Below are 23,046 nucleotides of genomic sequence, written 5' to 3'. Positions count from 1 at the left end.
CCTCGGTAAGCACAAAAAGGTGGTCATGCGTCTTTAGTTTTATCGATCGAATTTGCCGTCCCACTGAACAGTGAACATGAGAGTGCACTTATGATTGAACACATACTTGTACGCTATACATAAAAAGTAGTATTAACATGTCATAGAAAAGCTTAAACTTTTACCGTATATATAATAAGATATCATATTATATGTTTATATATGTGTGCAATAAAAGTTGATACAGGATTTGAAGTTCCACCAAAATACAATATAGTTTAATCATTTTTACTTCAATTGGATTAAAAAAATTGTTTTTACAAAGTTTATAACGTATTAGCTACTCTGTATTTTCATCGCATTTCACCGTTCGTCAAGGGATGCTGTTATACATAGCTAGTATGAAACATAAAGAGATATTTTCAAATCGAAATAAGTACGGTAAATATCACATTACTGACATTTATTCGTTCAAATAGACAAACGAAATCTTTAGCTATATAATAGTATATATTTAAATCAATATATTTTGAAAACCTTTATTTACCTTTAACTTATAAAAGGAGATAAACAAGTGTCGTAACTGAATCAAATATATATTCTTTCTTACCATAAGAAAAACGGCAGCCAGCAAGCTAAGAATGCGCTCATGATGATCCCAAGAGTTCGCGCCGCTTTCCTCTCTCTCTTCATTTTGTTACTCGCCATTGGCTGCATCTGAATACTCTGGCGTTCCCTCATCACATCGCCTACCGATATCCCATTGATTTGCAAGTGCTTGTCCAACAGTAATGCTGCAACTTTGCTCCTGGTGATAAGATTTTTCCATATCAATACATATTAAGACACCGTTCATATATATATAACTTTTCAAAGTAAATCAATTCGAAATCCAAGCGATAACGATTAATATTCAAGAGAATAAATAATTTTTAGAATGAATTTTTTTATAAATACGTTACAAGGTCCGCAGAGGACCAACTTAAGCAATGTAGTTAAGTTTGTATGTACAAATGTATAAACAAATTAGTGTTTCTCTAGTCGCGATTATATTAAAAACAATAGATGATGATTCCAAGCCAATTTTACCTGACGCATAAATAGATTTTTTTTTCATTAAAGTTTTATTCAGCTGTTTTTTCAAAGAGTAACTTTTTTAAATTAATTATACATATAAACTCTATGATTATTTATTTATTATAGTAAAGTTTTAATGCTACAGCGAATTAAAACAATGGTTTGATTTCATAGTAAACGATCAATAGTCTAATCAAATTGATAGTTAAAACATCCACTTTATTATGTGATGAAAAATAAATCATAAACGAAACTAATAAATCGGGTTTAGTTAGTTCTAGAGGTAATCACTTAATATGATATTAATTTAAAGTTTCCATGTTCACCGAATTGAAATTATTCATAAGTGATTAATGAAACCTTCGCTTAGATACTAATATAACTGAAACCCAAACTCATTGTATCGATTGAACTATTTTAAAAAATCTCCGTAATATCGAAGAGATTTACTATAATGTTACATTTATATTTAATTATAATTGTACGCGACGCCATAACTTGTCCGTCGGCTATGATTAAGAGCTACTTTTTATTGTTTTGTCTATTTATATATTTGATTGTTTTTGTTAAATTTAAATCGTAATAATTTTTGATTGATATTTTTTTACTTGTATGTTCTTACTTTACTTATAAACGTTGTTTAGTAAATCAAAGCTATCTTCTTTTTTTTGAATGTCAAATTAATAATAACATAAAGAGAGAAATCAGTGTTTAACTAAATACTGACTTAACCGATAGTGATTGTCTGTAAGTGAATTAACGCTTCGTGAAGTATTTACATAAGTCGCGCTAGGATGTTCTTTGAGTATACTTTGTTAGCTTTGGAATGTTGGCCTGCCGGAATAAATAAATGTTTATTAATTATTGGTAGCAAATTAAAGTAAGGAATGTTTTCTTTACGAGATCGGATTTACTTTTATTTGGAATTTATTTTGGAGGTATAAATGTATAATTATCCGCTCGAGAAATAATCTCGTCATTATTCCTACACTACCAATCATCAGCTTCAATTCTTCATCAACATGTTTTCTATCTATTCCAAACTATTAATCCTCAGATAATTCAAAATAACCTTACATTACTTTGTGTATTTTTTGTTTGCTAATAGCGCAAGGTTTGTCAGCCTATGGTATGTAAAAGTTGCAGATTCGATTCTAACCCCTTTGATTATTGTCGTCACCACTCCTATCATAAGCTTTACGCTTAATTGGAGGGGATGAATATATATTTTATCACTTTTTTATTGCTAGTTTTCTTCATAAAAAAAAATATCATTTTATTTTCATATGTATGAAGGGTAAAGTATTTCAGGTAAAAAATGTCAGATTTTCGCAATTATATCGTCGGTCATAGGCTAAAATCAAAGCTAAATCTAGGCTAAGCGTGCTAAGTTTTTAATTTCAAACTCGTCGAGAAGTGACATAGATTATAGGTGCTGCTTTATCGTAGCCTTCTGTGGGTACTGTACGTCGCTGTCTAACGTATACTTATGTATTACACATTTTATAGTAAAAGTAGGCGGATGAACATATGGTCCACCTGATGGTAAGGTCACCAACGCCTATAGACATTGGCATTGTAAGAAATGTTAACCATCGCTTACATCGTCAATACGCAACTGACATTGGGAAAGAAGATGTTATGTCCCTTGCGCCTGTAATTACACTCAAACCAACAATAATAATGCTGTTTTGAGTAAAATATCTGCTGAGCGGGTGGTACCTGCCCAGACGGGCTTGCACAAAGCCCTACCACCAGTAAATCTAACCTTCGACTATATTTAATCGAAGAAATATTACTAATATTTGTAGCTAATTTTTAATAATATATTTGTTCCGTAGACATTTGAAACCCTTGGACCTTTGACTTTGGACTTTGGAGTAATAATCCATAACGTTACTATTTTTAATGCATTGACTTTGAATATGTATGATCATAATATTTATTGTTTATTTTTCTGCTGAAAATAATGAGTTTTCGAATGTAATAAGTTGAAGAATGGAGAGGTGGGGGAAAACTAAATTCAGTTTAAACAAAATCCTATTAGTGCGCCGTCTATATTACAAATGAAGGCTTCCTCTTGACTTCAAGCCTGTATTTATATATTAACTGTGCGTTGTCGGAACACTGTCTCATAATAAATTGCTAAAAATCAACTAACATTGATCTTTCTTCAAAAATGAAGAATTTTCATACAAACGTTTTTTCAGTTTATTTTCTTTTTTATTAGACGTTGCCTGAAAGGGGTCACAAAAGGTAAGTGATAAAGCTGCCTTTGCATACTTTATGATAAACCTGTTCCTTTACATACTATTTGTAAATCGTGTGCAATAAAGACTTAATAAATAAACTTTTATCGCCTTTATCAAAGTTACTTTCATCCCCTTCAGCCTGTGAATGTCCCACTGCTTGGCTAAGGTCTCCTCTCCTTTTTTTGAGGAGAGTTTTGGAGCCTATTCCACTATGCTACTCTAATGCGGGTTAGTGGAATACACATGTGGTAGAACTTCAGTGAAATTAGACACATGCAGGTTTCCTCACGATGATTTCCTTCAGCGTAAAGCATGATATGAATTATAAATCCAAATTAAGCACATGAAAAATTAGTGGTGCTTGCCTGGGTTCGAAACCACGATCATCGGTTAAGATTCACACGTTCTATCCACTAGGCTCGGCTTTTTATTTATCACTAATCCATACATTTTTCAAAAATCCTTCCTTAGTACTTATCTACGGTGTGATACGAATCAAATACAAATTTTGTATTTTTTATGAGTTTTGTTGTTTGGGCTGTGTCAACTCACACAATCTTTTCTATAGATATTTAATATAACTAAATTAAGAAAGTTCGATATAAGTAATTCTCATGTAATGAATATATTTTATCATGTTATAGGTCGGACGGGAAAAAGGGCCACCTGATAGTAAGTGATCATCATCGCCCATAGATATTGACGATGTAAAAATATTTACCAATCCTTACATCACTCCAACACGCCAACAACCTTGAGAACTAAGATGTTATGTCCCTTGTGCCTGTAGTTCCACTAGCTCACTAACCTTCCAAACGGAACGGAACGCAACAATAATGCTGTTAAGTGGTAGAATAATCAGATGAGTAAGCGATACCAACCCGGACGGACTTGCACAAAGCTTTATCACCTTGTATAATATATACATTTTTTTTAATAAATAATATTAATAAGAAAATGACTTTTCTTTTTGAAGTTTTTCTTTTATAAATTGAATATCAATTCTATACAAAACATGTCAAGTGTTAATTCTCTCTCTACTTACTTATGAATCATAACTTAGGTCTTGTTATTTTAGACGAGACATTTTATACAATAAGACGTTCAAACTCAAGTGACTTTGAAGGAAGTTTTATAAAATAGAATTGTAAGAAAATCAACAATGCGCCACAATTGTTTGATAATCGAAAATAGAAATCGCTGCGGTTAGTGCAAGCGGTGGTTATATATATTTTTATTTCTAATTGATCATTTCTCTTATTAATATTATTATAATAATAATTTATTTTATGGTAGGACTTTGTGTTAGCCCATCTGGGTACCACCCAAAAGATACGCTACCGCCAAACAGCAATACTTAATATTGTTGTTTTCCGACTTAAAGTGATGATGGGTTAATATGTCTTTAATGTCTTTGCCTGTTCGCCTACACATTTTATAAAAAAAAAATCCTAAAAAGAACGTATATTTATTCCAAGCATTTTTATCACGGATATAATCTTTTATTGTATACATAAAATATAAATACTTTATAAAATGAGTTTAGAATTTATTTATTTTTAATGTAATGATTGAATCTATACAAGTTATAACTTTGAAGCAATGCACCATTCGAAGGCAAATATTGGTGATTTGCCAACAAACTTCATTATAAATTCTCAAGGTCAATGGAGTAATAGAAATGTCAGGTGATTTTTAGACTTCGTATAAAAATGTAATCAATATTTAACATTAAACAGTGAGAATGATATAGTAAATAGTATGAAATTATTTAATCACAGGACCAATGGCTGTACGAGCCTTTCCAGGCGCGGTAGTGTACACATTCTCCGGGCTGCTACTGAGAATTTTCCACAGAAAAAACCCAATAACTTTTTAATAGCCCGACCTGGGAATTAAACCCAGGACCTCCGGGTTTTCGGCCTTACATCTAGCCACTAGACCAACGAGGCAGTCCGTCGCGTAAATACTGGTAAATGAATTAAATAAAACCTCAATTTAGGACGAATCGTAAAGACGAAACGAATTTGTAATTAATCTTAATTAATCATAAATATTATTATATATAAATAATATATTTATTGTTTGATCAACAGCGAATGACTGAAAATGTATACACGTTAAAAACCAACGCGAAACTTTAAAAAAAAAAAAAAATCGGTATTACCTGTCTGTATGTTCCGATGGCTCGAATAGAAGAAATAAAACACTTACGATTTACATATCCCGTGTTATTTACTAATCTGCGCTGTATTATGCACTGTAAACATTTCTTGGTTAATATAAATTTATATAAGTATAACTATAGTAATCATTCAACAAATCAACAGCCGAGATGGCGCAGTGGTTAGAACGCGTGAATTTAGAACGCGATGGTCGTGTGTTCAAATCTGGGCAAGTACCAGCGAATTTTCATGTGCTTAATTTGTGGTTATAATTCATCTCGTGCTTTACGGTGAAGAAAAACATCGTAAGGAAATCTGCATGTGTCTAATTTCACGGAAATTCTGTCACATGTGTATTCCACCAACCCGCATTGGAGCAGCGTGGTGGAATAAGCTCCAAACCTTCTCCTTAAAAGGGAGAGGGGGCCTTAGCCCAGCAGTGGGACATTAACAGGCTGTTACTGTTACTGTTATAAATAATATAATATAACTTCCACAAAAATTATAGTTTATCGAATAATTTGTCTACATAAAAAGTATAAAGAATACGCCCAAAATGTATGAAAATAACTGATATTAGTTATCACGTGATCAATGATTGACAAATTATGAAAATTACGTAAATATTTATTTATTTTTGAGTAATGAAATCAATGTGACATATTCAATAACGGAAATTCACTTAGCGTGTTCACGTTTATGCATCATTCGTCCGCACACCGCGACTTGTCTACACTTATTTGATTATATTAGCAAATTGCAAACAGCAAATAAGTGCTTCCGTCCACTTGTCGGATTCTAGTTAGTAGGTTTTGTTCGCTAGCATGTGTTACATACAATATATGAATAATATATTATATACAAACCGTATATATATATATTTATATAATATTCAATTAAATTTAATCTTGTAAAATTCCAATTCAAAAAGATTTATTTTGATTTTGATTAAGCAAATAACCCCAATACGTATTGGGGTTATTTGCGAGTTTAAACCGTATTTGGAAATTCTCCAAAAAGTTTTCATCTTATTTGCGATTATGCTAAATTATTACTAAGCCCAAGCGATCTATCGTTGCTACTTAATATATATTTTAAATAAATATTTTATATTTTAAATATATATTTTATACGTATAATTCAAATAGGTACGCAGTTAGCTAGTCGCTAATAAATACATAATATAAACAAATTGTAAATTCTAAACTTTTATATTTTTATAACAATTTATATTTGTAATTTATTTGTGTAACGTGATAAACATAATTATACTCATTAAAATGTATAACATATATTCATATATAAGCGTTGTTAAAAAAAGACGCGCTTGTTTATTTCCTCTATTTTGTTGGCAGAGAGACAGGTCAGGACAAGTAAATGGTTGAATGATTTGTTATATGTTCAATTGTTCTATGTCAATCGACATGATCGACAATTATGAGTAATTTACGTCAATGTTTATCTTGAGGTGTTCTACCGTAACAGCCTGTGAATGCCCCACTGTTGGGCTAAAAGCCTCCTCTCCCTTCTTTGAGAGAAGATTGGAGATTTGGATGAAGATTTGGAGCTTATTCCACCACGCTGCTCCAGTGTGAGTTGGTGGAATACATATGGGACAGAATTTCAGTGAAATTAGACACATACAGGTTTCCTCACGATGTTTTCCTTCAGCGTTAACACGAGATGAATTATAATCACAAATTAAGCACATGAGAATTCAGTGGTGCTTGCCCGGGTTTGAATCCATGATCATCGTTTAAGATTCACGCGTTCTTACCACTGGCCATCTCGGCTTATTCAAATATTTAAAAAGCCCAATTCGAAATCTTACAGTCAGTTTCACTTCTGGATGCTAAATATGCAAAATATCATATATATTTACATCTTTCCGACTACGTTGGCCTAATTACCCTAAATTTTACAATACTAATAAAAATTGCCAACAAATGAAAGAGTAGATCTAATTTATTAGAGATCAAAAATGCAGAAGGCTTTGACACGAAGCCGATACAATTTCAACCAACATACCAATACCAGCATCAGTAACCACACGCGTCAGTTTCACAGTTCCACAAAACATCAAAGAGCTCCATACATTTACATGGTTGGTCTTTGTTTAGCTTAATTATATCGGAAATACCTTGCAATTCCACAAATTGATAAAATATTGTTCTCTGTTGTGTATGGCTTTGATGTGTCTACAAAACCGCAGGCAATTATAATTAGTCTGTGAGATGTTAATATTGCAAAATTTACAAAATTACTATAAATTTTTTTTTATACAATAGGAAGGCGGACGAGCATATGGGCCACCTGATGGTAAGTGGTCACCAAACGCCCTTAGACATTGGCATTGTAAGAAATGTTAACCATCGTTTACATCACCAATGCGCCACCAACCTTGGGAACTAAGATGTTATGTCCCTTGTGCCTGTAATTACACTGGCTCACCCTTCAAACCGGAATACAACAATACCAAGTACTGCTGTTTTGCGGTAGAATATCTGATGAGCTTGCACAAAGCTCTACCACCAGTATATTTTTAATTTATACATATACTTTTAATTGTGTTTCTGATATGTCAAGATCGAAATTCAGTACCTATTCTTTGTAAACGAAAGGCCGGTGGTACCGTATATTAGGTGATGTTTATTATAGTGGCGATAGGCGATTTTATTGTTTGAAAAGTGAGTATGACTTAAGAAATAATAACTTAGAAATGCTAAGGTGTCATTTGACCTCTAAGGATTTGTTTTTTCAATATAATTTAGAGGAATATAATAGATATATAGATACGCAAATACGCACCCCAAAGTTCAGTGGTTACTATCGCCCCTTAATATATACTGTCCTATAAGAATATAACATTGGGAATGTGCCAATTTTCGTCAATTTTCATGACATGGTTGTTACGTTCATTGTGTAATCCGAAACTATTGCAGTTAGGTGATAGTATAAATTATATGGGTGAAGTTTGCACACACGGGCTTGCACCCTACTACCAAGAAGACTTGCTGGCGCTACAGTTCAGATACGAGAAAGCTAGTAATTAGTCTGGAAAATGCAGAGGGATTAACGTAAAATTAAGAGAAGAATTATGTATTAATATAGAGCAAACGAAAGAAAGAATGAAGTGTGTGAGTTTTAGTAAATATTATTAGGCCTGGTCTTCCTTAGAAGACAAGGCTTGGTGCTTATGCTACCACGCTTCACTAATGTAGATTGCTTTTTCTCAAAATGTTTTCCTTCACCGCCGAGCATGAGATGAATTATAAACACAAATTAAGTACATGAAAATTTAGTGATGCTTATTTGGATTTGAACTCGCGATAGTCGGTTAAGATTTTCGTGTTATAACCACTGGGCCATCTCGGCTCATTATAATCAAGAATATCCAATGTTATTCGAAACGGACAATTCATTTACTGAGTTATTTATTCAAATAATTTATTTATCTCTTTATAAAATATATTCAGATTTTGCTAATTTAATGGGATTTATTTGAATAAATATACGTATTTCGAAGGTAAGCTGACAAACAAGAAAATCTAAAAACGGAACGAACCGACGCTTGAAGTATATTTCAAATGCTTACTCTTAAACATTTTATTATAAATAATCGAAAAGTATTATCAAAAGTTAGATTGTAAATAAAAATGTTAACAATTACCATTATCTTAAATAGCTTGCTGGAATGATACAAATGATTTTCATAAGTAAATATTAAACCCTCTATGTCTTGTGTATTTTTTTTTAATTTCTTCTCTCAGATGTTTTTCTATTATTGTAATTAAGTTTTAGTTTATCTATATTTAGTGCTACATGAATTAGCAGTACCTACTTTTTCCTTTTTATGTTTCATTACAAGCGGTGTTTATAATTAGTTGTTACGCTATTTTATGTAAATTTTTATAAAATTTATTAAGTGTTATATTCAGTGAATACAACTGTTGGTGAACCTTAATAAATAAAGACTACGTGACAAAAAAAAATACCGAAGTATTAAACTAAAATAAAGTTAACACAAATTAAACAGTTAAATATTATATTTGCTAATCGAAATATTTACGTATCTAAATTCTACCTAAAAATTTGCAAATCGAAAACTCAATAAGCCGCTGACTATACCCGATTGCCCGTCAATTCTACCTAACAAACTTGTTACACAAAATCATGGTAATTGTTTATAGTTTCAATTATAATACATCAACAAATCCGTTTGGAATTTACTGATATCAACCTAATTTTCCTTAACAATTTTACCCCTGAGCAAAAAAATATTTTTAGAGATTAGTCAACAATACTATTGAGATAAAAGAAGAAAATTGTAACAATGTGCATTTTGCGTTTTCATTAAGTGAAAATAACTGGATAGATATTCAATATACTAATAGGGATAGACGTTTTAACCCGATTAAATATATAGCTGTACATCAAAAATTGTATGAGTGTGCGAAGATAGTGATTGAAGTCGTTAATAAAGCTTCTTCAATTAAATTAGAAATCCATAAGTTATTGCCTGATGAGTTATATATAATATAAAAAGAGGTAGTTTTTATTCTCACCTGTAAAGCATCCGTTCTTGACGATCTGCCTCCACATATATCCGATAGTACATGTAGAGCATTATCACACCCGGAATCCAAAAACTGACACTGCTGGATATCACTGCGTAGACTCTGTTCACCGTGAAACTGCACACTTTTGGGTGTCTTTTCCGAAAGTCCAGATGTTCAAGCGTCGTGTACCATCCCATAAATATTGGTAGAAACGAAACCAACGCAGGGCTGCACCACACTACCGCCAACATGATGCCTAACTTGCTGGTCGTCATAATCAGTGGGTAGTCCAAAGGTTGAACAATGGCATAGTATCTGTCAACGCTTATGCAACATAAATGCAATATCGATGCTGATGAAAAATAAACGTCCAGCGAGTTCCAGACGTCGCACATGAAGTATCCGAAAAGCCATTGTCCATTTGTGATTTCGACGCTAAAGTTGAAGCACATAGCCCATATTGCAACCAACATATCTGCCAATGCGAGGGATACGACAAAATAGTTGGTGATCACTCTCAATTTCCTATGTCTCATGACCGACACGATGACAAGTAAATTGCCAAATATCGCGGCCAGTATTATGAATAGCATGATGATACATTTCAGAATGACAAAGAACACAATGATCGGGTCATCCTCGAACTGATTCGAGTAGACCAAATCATTGATCGTCTCGTTTATCTCGAGACTCTTGTTGACGTAAGAATCCGTTAGGTACATTGATGTTGATAGATCTCTGAAGTCAAGGGTCAGGTTCTGTGGCGTATCGCTTAGTACGATATCGATGTCAACTCTCATGTTTTCACATTTTGTTCAGTTTTGATACTTTAAGTTATGTTTATCTCTTTTGTTAGAGTAAAAGGGGCCACTGTGTACGGACCCGCCTTAATCCTCCTTCCCATTGTGCCTCGCTCGTTACCTGCAAAAGGGAAAGTTGTTTGGAAAGCGGTTTCTTTGTACGTGCTCAATTTAGAGTTGTTGACGGCTCATTGGAAAAAGTTTGACTTTTTACATTTTTTGATAAGATCGTCAGAATCTTAAGTCAATTTGGATGATAACTGTTTGGGTAAGGAACTTTATCAATTTTTTCCAAAATAATATCAAACGAATTTTCTTTATGAGGAAAGTTATGTCTATGGCCCTACAATTTGTTATTATATTATTTGTGACTGTGACATTCATTCGCTTCATTTGTTCTACTTTTACAGCAATTTGTTTAATAATAATAGCAATAGAGGACGTTTCGTTTTCCTATGTGTTTTTTCATACAAAATCTTAATTTAATATTAAAATATAATACATACTAATATAAAAATAACAATAGTATAAATTTTAAACATGTTTTATTGCATTTAATAGCACATATAACATGTTCGTAAGTAATTTGAGACTCTGCAATTAGCTTTTTGCTTTAACAGCAATAATTAAATTGTTTAAATAAATTAAAAGATAAGAAAAATATATTTTGTTGTTTTTAAATAATGTTATACATAAGTAATTAATAGCTTTATTTCAAAAATATATTAAGACAAATATTTTACAAGTAAAGTGAATATGTTTTTAACTGAATTTTTCACCCGCATAAAGCGGGAGAAATGTTGTTGTTAGGGGTGTGAAGGGGTGGTTATAAAAAAAGTAGCCTATGTCCTTTCTCGGGGTTCAAGCTTGCTTCATGCCAGCTTGTTCTAGCCGTGAAAGCGTAACAGAAAGAGTTACTTTTGCATTAATAATATTAGTAGATAACAAATTTCCGAAGCATAAATTGAAATAAAAATCAAATGATCCACTGAAATTGTCCGCGGATTAAATTTTATTGAAGCGGCTCAATTTCAAACGAGGAGATGAAAGAGAATCTGAGACTATCTGAAATTCTATTTCATCATCTTTTTTCCGATTCATTAAGACCGGATATCCCTCGAACGTCCTTGAAGTTTATTCGAAGAATTGTATGATTTAGATGTTATGGTCAACGCAATTTATTAATTAAGCCTTTAATTAGATTACAAAAGAGATGGCCCAGTGGTAAGAGCGCGTAAATCTTAACCGATGATCGTGGGTGCAAGCCCGGGCAAGCACCGCTGAATATTCATGTGCTCAATTTGTGATTATAATTCATCTCGTACTATACGGTGAAAGAAAACATTTTGAGGAAACCTGCATGTGTCTAATTTTACTGAAATTCAGCCACATGTGTATTCTACCAACTCGAATTGGAGAAGCGTTGTGGAATAAGCTCCAAACCTTCCCCTAAAAAAGGAGAGGAGGCCTTAGCCCAGCAGTGGGACATTCACAGGCTGTTACTGGTTATAGTATTTATTAATTTAACGACCGGTAATATTTAACTTACTATTCAAATTAAATCAGTCATTCAATACAATCTATCAGATAAATAAATTGATTATGATATATTCCGATCAAAGATTAATAAACTTCGACACAGTTTGATATATCACTGTATAACTTGGGATAAATGTATATATAACCTAGACAAGGTTTTCATATTACCATTTTGAAGCTGCTGAACTTCTATATCGTTTAATCGATTATCATGACAATTGGTATATATACAGACAGGACAATGATTAATCAGTATACATATATATAGTTTTATAGTCTAATTTTCCAACTTCGTATACGCATTACGTATTTGTTCCGTATATATATAAATACAACCTTTAGATTTAGTTGTAATATAATCAAATTATCTTATCGTATTAATAACTCATTTTGTATAATGTTATCGGTTTACTATTATTCCAATGTTGATCTAAGGTTTCCTCTGATGTTGAGGACAGATTTGGAGTTTATTCCATCACGTTGCTCACTGCTCACACGTCGTAAATTTTTATCAAACATATTATACCGGACTACTCAAGAAGAACTTTCACCACGGAGAATCAGATAATATAAACGCAAATTAAGAACATAGAAATTAAAGCCGTAATCTTCGGCTTAGATAAACGTTTTCTGGAATCTGGATCAATTCGTCTTAACAAAATTTACAAATTTTATATAGCCCGCGTGAATACCGCTTGTATTGAAGGGCCTTTCACTTGAGTTTGACACCCCTTAAAGCTTACGAGATTTCTTCGAAATCTTATAACGATTGTTTTTCTCAATTTAGGTTTTAAGATCTTTATTTTTCCATAAAAGACTCATAAACATAAAGAAAGAAGAAGAAAAGTGACCAAATGATGAACGAAATAATAACTATATTTCACTGTTCACAGTACATTAATAAATTTGATCAATTTTGTAACATTGACATTACGTATACGCACTACTACAAAAAAAAAATATAACGGCTTGATTCAGGAATTTCAAAAAAGGAATCAATGCCATCTAGTGAACGTCGCTTTCATTGAAACAATAATGTAAAGTCAAGCTAAGTGATCGTAAGCTATTATAAGCTATTTATCTCTTTAATGTGTTAACTTTTAAAGTAGGTAGTTTTGAATTATGTGTAATTTAAGATTGTTTATTGTACACTTTTATAAAATAAAATTTGAAAAAAATGAATATAATTGTATTTTTTTTTAAATGAACTTGAATAAAAAAATGAATTAATGTCAATTAAATAAAATAATAAAAACATGATTTATGGAACAAGCAATTGGTAAATTAATTTATTTTTGAACATGAAAATCACTATTATCAAAAATAACAGTTACCATAAAAGGAACAATTTAAAAAAAAAGATTCTCGTCGCTTATCGGGGTTTCATAGAAGGTACACATTGAGAAGACTTCACGGAATATAACAATAATAGAATCGGTAATAAACAAAGACTTGTCAAGACATCCAATTCCTAATGTTTCTAAAGAACACTTTTTTCGATGAAAAAAAATTATTTAATAAATATATATATATATACCTAACTGTTGTATAAGAAGTTATAAGCTAACCGAATCTATTGATAAATGCTGGATCAGCTTACTCGGTGGTTGAAACTTTTCCAATACGAATAACGATTAAATCCACTCCGTACGAATTCCTTACATCTAAAACAAATAATTCGCTTAACTCTTGACAGTAGACAAGACAGTAAGACAGACGGTAATATTATGACGATAAATACAAATAAAATTTCAAATACTTTATTCAACGTAGAAGCATACACTTACTTATTGATAGTCAAATTAGAAACTATCACCGGTTAGGAAAATAAATACCCTGACCTGAGAAGGACCGACGAAAGAAACTCAGCGGCATAAAAAAGGTAGGCAGCAGAGGATAAGTGGTCATTACCGTATACACATTGGCACTGCATTAAATATTAACTATCCCTGACAAATTATCCAACCCTACTTCCTTATCTATAAATGTTGCTTGGCAGCTGTTCAGTTAAATACTCATTTATTTCTTTCTGACATTACTGATATGACATTCGAAAGAAAAAGACATAGCATTGTTTAAATAATAACTAAAAATTTATACACATACATCAACAATAACAACAACTTGACTTGGACACTGGGATTTTGGGCATCTGAAGCATAAAAAAGCCCCAGTTTCTACGCTTACAGAGGGTAAAGTTATAATTAAAAAAAAAGATGGATATCTTTAGCTAATTCTTCTCGGTCGTAAAGTATTTCTTTCCGAGCCTTATTATTAATAAGCAAGTGTAAATTATTTTATCTGTATGCATATCTCTAAGAAACTGGTCCACAGTTTTGGAAACACAAGAGCTGGCGCTTATTTAGCCCAAAGGCTGAGTCTACGGGTGCAGAGAGACAATAGTGCCGGCGTCTTGGGTACAACGCCAAAGGACAATTTTTTAGCAAAAACACAAAAAAAAATTTAATGCATATTTTGTTTTTATTTTGATGTTAGTTATAAAATATACGAATAAGTATTATTCTACTACCACCTACCACGCATGCGATAGTTTCTACCGGCAAGAAACTCAGTAGTTACTCTTTTCTAACAATTAAACTAAATAAGTAAATAGTTCTATATACTATGTATTTCAAGCTTGATTTTCTAGTCAATATATTATTTGAGGAATTTCGGTTAGTTTATGTATATTATTTCAGTGGTTTCTAAAAGGCATTTAGGATTGCGTTCATTATCCTATGAATGTCTGCGCTGCTCTTACAATAGCCCATGGCAGTTTACTAAGCCAAGTAATTACATAGATCAATAAGGGTACAGGTGTGTTCTGAGCTTCACTTCGTAGGGCGACCACGTCCAATTTCAATAGAGGGATATTTCTTAGAACTTTTCCTTAGTGATTTTATTTTACTACTAAAATAGTAGGATAAAAGACAAACTATTTATATATTTTTTTAATAAAATAGTTCAGCGGAAGGGCAAAAAGCAGTTTTAGTAAGTGGTCGCAACCAACCAATTCCAATAGACATTTGCGCTATAGTATATATTAAACATTCCTTATATTGTCAATGTGCCACCAACCTCACTCACAACATTATTAAGTATTGCAGTTTAGGTACAATCTCTGATGGTATGGTGGTACCTGTCCAGACAGGCTTCGTTATTGAATAGGTGGGCGGACGAGCATATGTGCCACTTGATGGTAAGTGGTCACCTTCGCCCATAGACATTGGCGACAAAAGAAATGTTAACCATCGCTTACATCGCCGATGCGCCACCAACCTTGGGGACTAAGATGTTATGTCCCTTGTATAATGTTACAAATTTTTAGATGTAATCTAATAGTGTGTATGTTCATGTAAATTGAAGAGCACAATTCAAATCTAAATTTGTTCACATATATTAATAAACATGGGGTTACTAGTTACCTTCGCTATTTGTCTTCGTTGCTCGACATCTGTGGTTTTGATGTCCCAAAACTTATATAAAGACTGAAATGACATATTCAACATGGCCATGTTATAAATTGTTAATGTAAAATTAAGCCTAAATACCTTCAATTGAGCTTAAATTATTTTATTCAATAAAATGTTTATTACTATTATTATTATTATTAAATTTATTGCACACTCACAAGGATAAAAAAAAACAAATACAAATAAAAAAGAAAAACAAAAGTTTAAGAATATTTATGCTATATAAACATAATTGCGGTTTGTAATATGATGCTTGCAAAGGGCAAGTAATGATTTCTTATGTAAATTACATAAGTAAGATTAGTAGATGCATTTCACGCCGAAGGTAGTGGGTTTAATTAACACCTAGGACAGTAATTTGTGTGCATGAACATGTCTGTTTGTCCTGAATCTGGGTGTAATTATCTATATAAATATGTATTTACAAAAGAAAAGTAATATATGTAGTATATCAGTTGTCAAGTTTCCATGGTACAAGCTCTGCTTAGTTTAGGATCTGATGGCCGTATGTTAATAATGTCCCAGGATATTATTAAATTATAACGATGAGCAAATACTGCACTGATATCATAAATTTGTACTGTTGTGTTTAAATTTGTCTTATCTGTTAACAGACAACAGCACCCCTTCTAATCTACCTCCTGTCTTTGGAGTTGACTTCCGTAAAATCCGTTTAGTAAATATTTATTTAAAGCAAGGAAAACTCTTGCCAAGTTTTAAGCACGTATTCCTATAAACATAAAATAAAACCACAGTCTCCCTTCTCAAGAAAATTTGGATATTATTCGACCCTGCTACATTCCGGGTTGGTGGGTGAACACGTTTCAAAATTATAATAATATAATAGTAAAATATATGTACATATATATGGATGGATGCGGACTGCCCAAGATCGGGATGGTTGACATTCTACGGGGGAGGCTTTCGTCCAGCAGTGGACGGCAAATGGCTGAAAAAAAAATAATGTACATATATTTTACTATTATATTATTGTATTATTATTATGTATTTAAATGTATCACATCTATATTTTTTGTCATGCTTATTATTCTGCAACAAAACGATATTCCATCTCCAAAATTCTCTAAATGATTATTCATGTAAAACACGAGTCTGTCAAACGGATCCTCACTTCGTTCATTAGCCACAAACCACGTCGCAAAACCTTATGATTTGCGTAATTTATCAAATCGTGCCCGATTAAAGATAATTATATTTCACGCTTTAATATAAGCGAAGGGCATGAATTTCGAATAATTATATTTAAATTTGGAATACATGTAGAAATCTGCAGGGTAATTGAATTTGTATATCATTTGTTTAATTAGAAGACACTGTTCGTTCTTTTATTTATATTGAGTTATATGGACTCCTTCACTAATTTTTTTTTTTTTTTAAATATATTATACGTAGGTAGGCAGGCAAATGGGTCACCTGATGTTAGGATTTTCACCACCGCTCATAGACAGTGGCGATGTAAGAAATATTGACCATGTCTTACATTGCTAATGCGCCACCAACCTTGGGAACAAAGATGTTATGTCTCTCGTGCCTGTGGTTACACTGGCTCACTAACCCTTCAAACCAGAATTATTGTTACTTGCCGGTAGAATCTGATAAAAAAATGATACCTACCCAGATGAGCTTGCACAAAACTCGACCACCAAGTATTCTATAAAAATATCAACAATAACAATGAGATTCAGATTTTGAATCAGGCATACAGCTTTACGCAATTTCAGAAAAGGTCAAACTATACCAACTTTTCTTTCCGAAATATATTCTCTGGTGTCCGATTTGCATTCTCTTTGTATTAAGAACCTAAGGGAATAAAGAGTGAACTTGGTTCGTGACCTTGGCACACGCATTTGTATACTATAATTTTTCCTTGGTTGGTAGTTAGGCTTCCTTGATTCTGGAAGCCATGGCCGAATCAGCCAGGACATAATCAACAGTTAAATAAGTGTAGAACTCGAGATGTTCAAGCGTGCCAAAAATTCTGACATATGTATGCAATCCGTTGACACAACGTATCGAAAAAAGCTCTAATCCGTTTCTTTAATAGGAGAGGTGAACTTTGCCTAGCAGTGGGACATTCAAATGATACTATTTACTTATTATATAAGTATCTTTAGTTTAAAATCTCAGTCCATTCGCTTGGAACGACGAAATTGATATTTTAAGAAACGCTTTGGAAAAGTCGAAAACATTAAATTATTATTTATTTTTATAACAAATAGATAAAAAATAACTTGATCCTTGATTGATGATTGATTAAGTTATAGCGTAGGTTATAGCAGAAGGAGTGTTCAGTGAGTAGATGTGAAGAAACAGTTTATAGAAGGACAGAAACAGTTGTTTTAAAGACACAAACACAGATTTACTCAGAGACACTAGTTGTAGATGCTTGCTTAATGATGATGTTAGATATAGTTATTGATTGCGAAATTATAAGATAGGATAGAAACAAAGTGACGATTTGATTTGGCAGTAGTCTCCACATATTCCTTTATTATTAGTGACTTTAAAGTTTACGAAGATTATAAAAACTTTACAACCGACCATAATTCATAAATATATTTAATCAAAAAACTTTATTCTGTTGCCGCGCAAAGTCAGGCCGATTTATTAGTAATATAAATAAGTAGGTTCATAAATAATATTTATCCAAAAGTTATGAAATAAATAAGTTAGGTAAGCGAAATATAATTCCCATCGGATTGCGATCAGTATGGAGTTCGAGATTGTACGGAGGAAGATGTTATCTTACATTATTTATCGTATTATTCAATCAAATTACTAAGTTTTCTCAAATAATTGGTAATATTCCATTCTTCTTTTATTTTCAACAGAGACCTAATGCTTTATGTCTACTGGGTAAGTCAATTCTTCTACTAATATGAAAAAAGATTTAACGTGTACTTGGCGTTAAGGCTTTGTGCAAGTGTGGGAAATCTGCATGTGACGAATAAAACGTATATAGTCCACACTGGAACAGCGTGGTGAAATATCCATTTCTTCTCCTTAAGAGGTGAAGAAGTCATCGCGCAGTAGTGAGATATATAAAGCTATGTCAATCATGCCCAGTACGTTAATGATTGGCAAGCAATTTTAGACCTTATAGCGGCATTAGTTAATTATCAATCGATCATGTAATCGCCTCATATGAAAACCAATCAACTAATAGTATATTCAAGCCGCAAACTGGCAACCTGTCTTGCAGAAACCCTGCAACCGTTTCAAGGCCAAGTCATTTTTATTATCTTACACACTGCAACATGAAGTGAGTTTTATGAATGTGTAGGCTCTTTTCTTGAAGGTTTCTAATTTATATCAGTTTTAAAAAATTTGGTTCCATTATTGGTTGTGCGAGGTAGAGTATGCCTTAAAAATTACGTTATGAATTTCCAGACATCGAGGCGATATGTATACCGTAACCGTAACAGCCTGTGAATGTCCCACTGCTGGGCTAAAGGCCTCCTCTCCTCTTTTTGAGGAGAAGGTTTGGAGCTTATTCCACCACGCTGCTCCAATGCGGGTTGGTAGAATTCACATGTGGCAGAACTTCAGTGAAATTAGACACATGCAGGTTTCCTCACGATGTTTTCCTTCACCGTAAAGCACGAGATGAATTATAATCACAAATTGGCCGAGCCGAGATGGCCCTGTGGTAAGAACGCGTGAATCTTAAGCGATGATCGTGGGTTCAAACCCGGGCAAGCACCACTGAATTTTCATGTGCTTAATTTGTGATTGCGATATGTATGCAATTTACAATTTATTATGTCAATAAACATCAATTACGACGTTTCACTTCCGCCAGGCACCCTGTAACGGCCACTTTTTTCATTTATAATAAATAAACTTGATAAAAAGTAATGTAAAAATAGAAAGAAAAGGTGTCAAAAATATATAGGCATTTTTTTCGATATATTTTTGCTGTTTCGTGGTTATTCTTAATTAGCAACGTGTGTTATCTGCATCAAGATCCATCACAGGAGCTGTTCAGGCATATGGAAGTATAGGGCAACATTTTTCCCTACGTCGTCATTAGACTAATGAAGTGAAAACTTGACTTTAAGGCTTTGTGAACACGACAACTTTACCTCATGCTCTTCACGCGAGCTTTCGTTTTACAAATTACGTTTATAATATAACAAAATTAGTTACATATTCATTTTTATATTATATTCATTTTATAGTTATCTGTAAATAAGAATTAAACTTTATAATTTCGATGTTTCAAATAACGTTATAAATAAAAAATATCCTGGGACATTATTCAAACACGGCCATCAGATCCCATATTAGGCAGAGCTTGTACTATGGAAACCAGACAACTGATATACTACATATACTAATTTTTTTTTGTAAATACATACTTATATAGATAATTACACCCAGACTCAGAACAAACAGACATGTTCATGCACACAAATGTCTGTTGGGGGGGGAATCGAACCCACAACCTTCGGCGTAAAATTCGAATTCTTCGGCTGGTGATGATGATGATGATGATGATTAGTTTTAGCCTATTGTTATCTATCAGCTTATATATTTATGTTATTTAGCTTATATATTTATATTTTCGTTATAAAATAAACAATATAATTATCTCTGAAATATGCATAGCTATTTATAACATAATGTGTGAATCAACAAGCGGAAAGCGTTTAATTAAATAGACAAACGGACAATAGTTATATTTGAATGTTATTATTAAAGTAAATATTGTTTTGGAATGCAAATTCAGCTTCAAGTGTAAATATTATTTTAAAACATGTAAATGGGTAAAAAAATATATAAAATCCGACTTCTTTTTTTTATTACAAAAAAAAACAAGTCGGATTTTATATATTAACAACTTCAATAGCATACCATAGCTATATTGTACCAACAAACATCAATGCTTAATGCGTTTGAAGGGTTATATCTCAGTCCCAGTCGATGACACATTGGTGATTTAAGAAATGTTTAAAACTACTTACAGTGATAATACGTATATGGCGGTTAGGGCCACTTACCATCAGATGGCCCATTTGTTCAATATGATAATATCCGATCGGCCACGGAGGCCATTCTCACGGGTGTGGGACATTTTAAATGCATACTCATATTATAAAATGAGTTTTTTTTTACTTCAATCTAATTAGATATATATATATAATATAAAATTATTATTATTGATAGCATGAATAGGTTTTAACAACGTTAATTCACTTTGAAAAAACCAATTAAAACTGTCCTTCTAAAAATCCTTAGCTTATGGTCAACGTACACAGCGCGTTTTATTTTAATATAAAAAGTACGGTTCTAAGTAAGTCTTATTAAAACTAATGGCTGTGTCAGATGTTTCAATTTATTCAGATGCAAGTGTCGTGACGTTTCCGCCTTTACTGGAATGAAAGAAAATGCATGGAGCCTTTTTGCTTATTTACGAACTTTTCTGTTTCTTTAAATTAATTGGCTGGCTTTTTAAATTTTTTGTAATCATTTACAGATGTAAAAGTTAGATGGACAAATTTATATAAATAAGATAGATAGTGACAGGTCTTCGTGCAACCAATAAAATGGGTCGCAATGGGTACAAACCACTTTTATATCCTTACTGCTGTGTTCCTGTTTGTGTGCGTGGTCCATTAACGTCGTAGGAATGTAGGGGTGTTTTATACTTAAGTACACCAGGTGGCCTATTTGCCAGTCAACCTTACTAAAACCAAGTAAGAAAATTATTCTATCCATACTAATATTTTAAATAGGAAAGTTTGTTAGTTTTTGGTATGTATTTCACGCAAAAACAGAGCAATGGATCGGTGTGATTTTTAGTCTATAGACCGGAGAGTGCGGTAGACTATTTTCAACCCGGAGATTCTCGTAGAATATATCTGCTACTTTATTATGCATTTACTTAGTCTTGTCTTAGGGCTGAATGGATTTTGATGAAATTAATCATGACGAAGTTTTAGGTTTTGGAAAACTCACTTTTTATTTAAAAGCTGTCTTCAAGATTTTTCTGAAATGAGATAGGACTAAAAATGTTATTGAAATTCAGTTAATATTGTCAGATTAACATTTTTTTATTATTCCATGTCTAATATAAAAATGCAAAAGTAAGACCTCGAGTTACAGCTATAGAAATAATAAAATAGAAGTCAGACGCAATTGCATTCGCAATGATCACTCCATTTTGAGTGAGTAAAAGATACGAGTCAGACTATAATTTAAATTCAAATTCCGTTTGTCCCTGACACGTCGTAAATAAAAACAAGATTTAGTCGATGTCATGGTCTCACTACTTACGCTTGAAACCCTGAGGACATTAAAATTGAATTACATACCATATTGAACTACAGTTTTTGATGTAATATTTATGGAAGATATTAACGATAGTTACGCATATTTTTTTCTATTTACAGCTATTTTTACATTGAAAATCGACTGGTAACCAGACGTTTGAGTTATAACTCATATGGAATCAGTTAAATAGCCGTTTAGAATATATTGAATTTTTGGAAATAATTTTGATTCAGTAAATTTTTAGAATCGTATTCTTAGGAACGTTGCAATTTTTTATAACGAGAGGCATAAAAAACCTTTTATTAGACTTTGATTATTGCTTTTGATTTTCTCCATAGGCTGACTTACCGTTCACATACGGGTTATTCAGGTATTAAGTGCTGATGGAATGAATTATTCATTTTAATACAATGTTTAACTTTAGAAAAGCATATGAGAAAATTGACTTACCTGGTGATAAGTCATCTTTGCTGTTAGACTTATATTCAGAATATTTTCTTAGACTGTCAAATCGCCGCTAAGTTATCGGATCGGGACATAGCAACGCAGAGTATAGATATTTAGAATTATTTCTAACTGGGTACCAATATTGAACTGTACAAAACCCCCCAAGAAGAATCGATATATAGTAAATATTACGTAACGTATATACGTAACGAATGAATAGCAATTAGTTTATTTTATATTTAATTAATTTAATGGATGTTTTAGAATTAATATTATCACCCTAATTCAAAGTTTACCCTAATTCAAAATGTACAAAACTGAACAAAAATTCAATCCGCAAAAAAAATCAACCCCGAGAGACGTCGTTAATGGACAAAAGTTATAAAAACTTTTCGAGGAGGGATATTTCGTAACGAAACGAATATTTTTTGAAAAGTTATATTTTTCTGTAACGAAAA

At 32.3% G+C, this 23,046-nt stretch overlaps 1 protein-coding gene across 1 annotated transcript in view; it reads right to left on the bottom strand.

The window, feature by feature from the left end:
- Positions 1-23,046, bottom strand: part of LOC126778202 (octopamine receptor beta-1R-like) — an 87,734-nt gene that overhangs the window by 2,325 nt on the left and 62,363 nt on the right. Inside the window, exons 2-3 of the mRNA XM_050501674.1 lie at positions 10,039-10,953; positions 590-787 (exon numbers count right to left, since the gene is read on the bottom strand). Of these exons, the coding sequence (XP_050357631.1) occupies positions 590-787; positions 10,039-10,832 (992 nt within the window). The 5' untranslated portion in view covers positions 10,833-10,953. The remainder of the gene's footprint in view (positions 1-589; positions 788-10,038; positions 10,954-23,046) is intronic.

Source organism: Nymphalis io, chromosome 25 (genome assembly GCF_905147045.1).
Source record: "Nymphalis io chromosome 25, ilAglIoxx1.1, whole genome shotgun sequence".
NCBI lineage: Eukaryota > Metazoa > Arthropoda > Insecta > Lepidoptera > Nymphalidae > Nymphalis > Nymphalis io.
The sequence above is the reverse complement of the archived record's forward strand: the minus strand, read 5'-3'. Positions and strand labels throughout refer to the sequence as shown.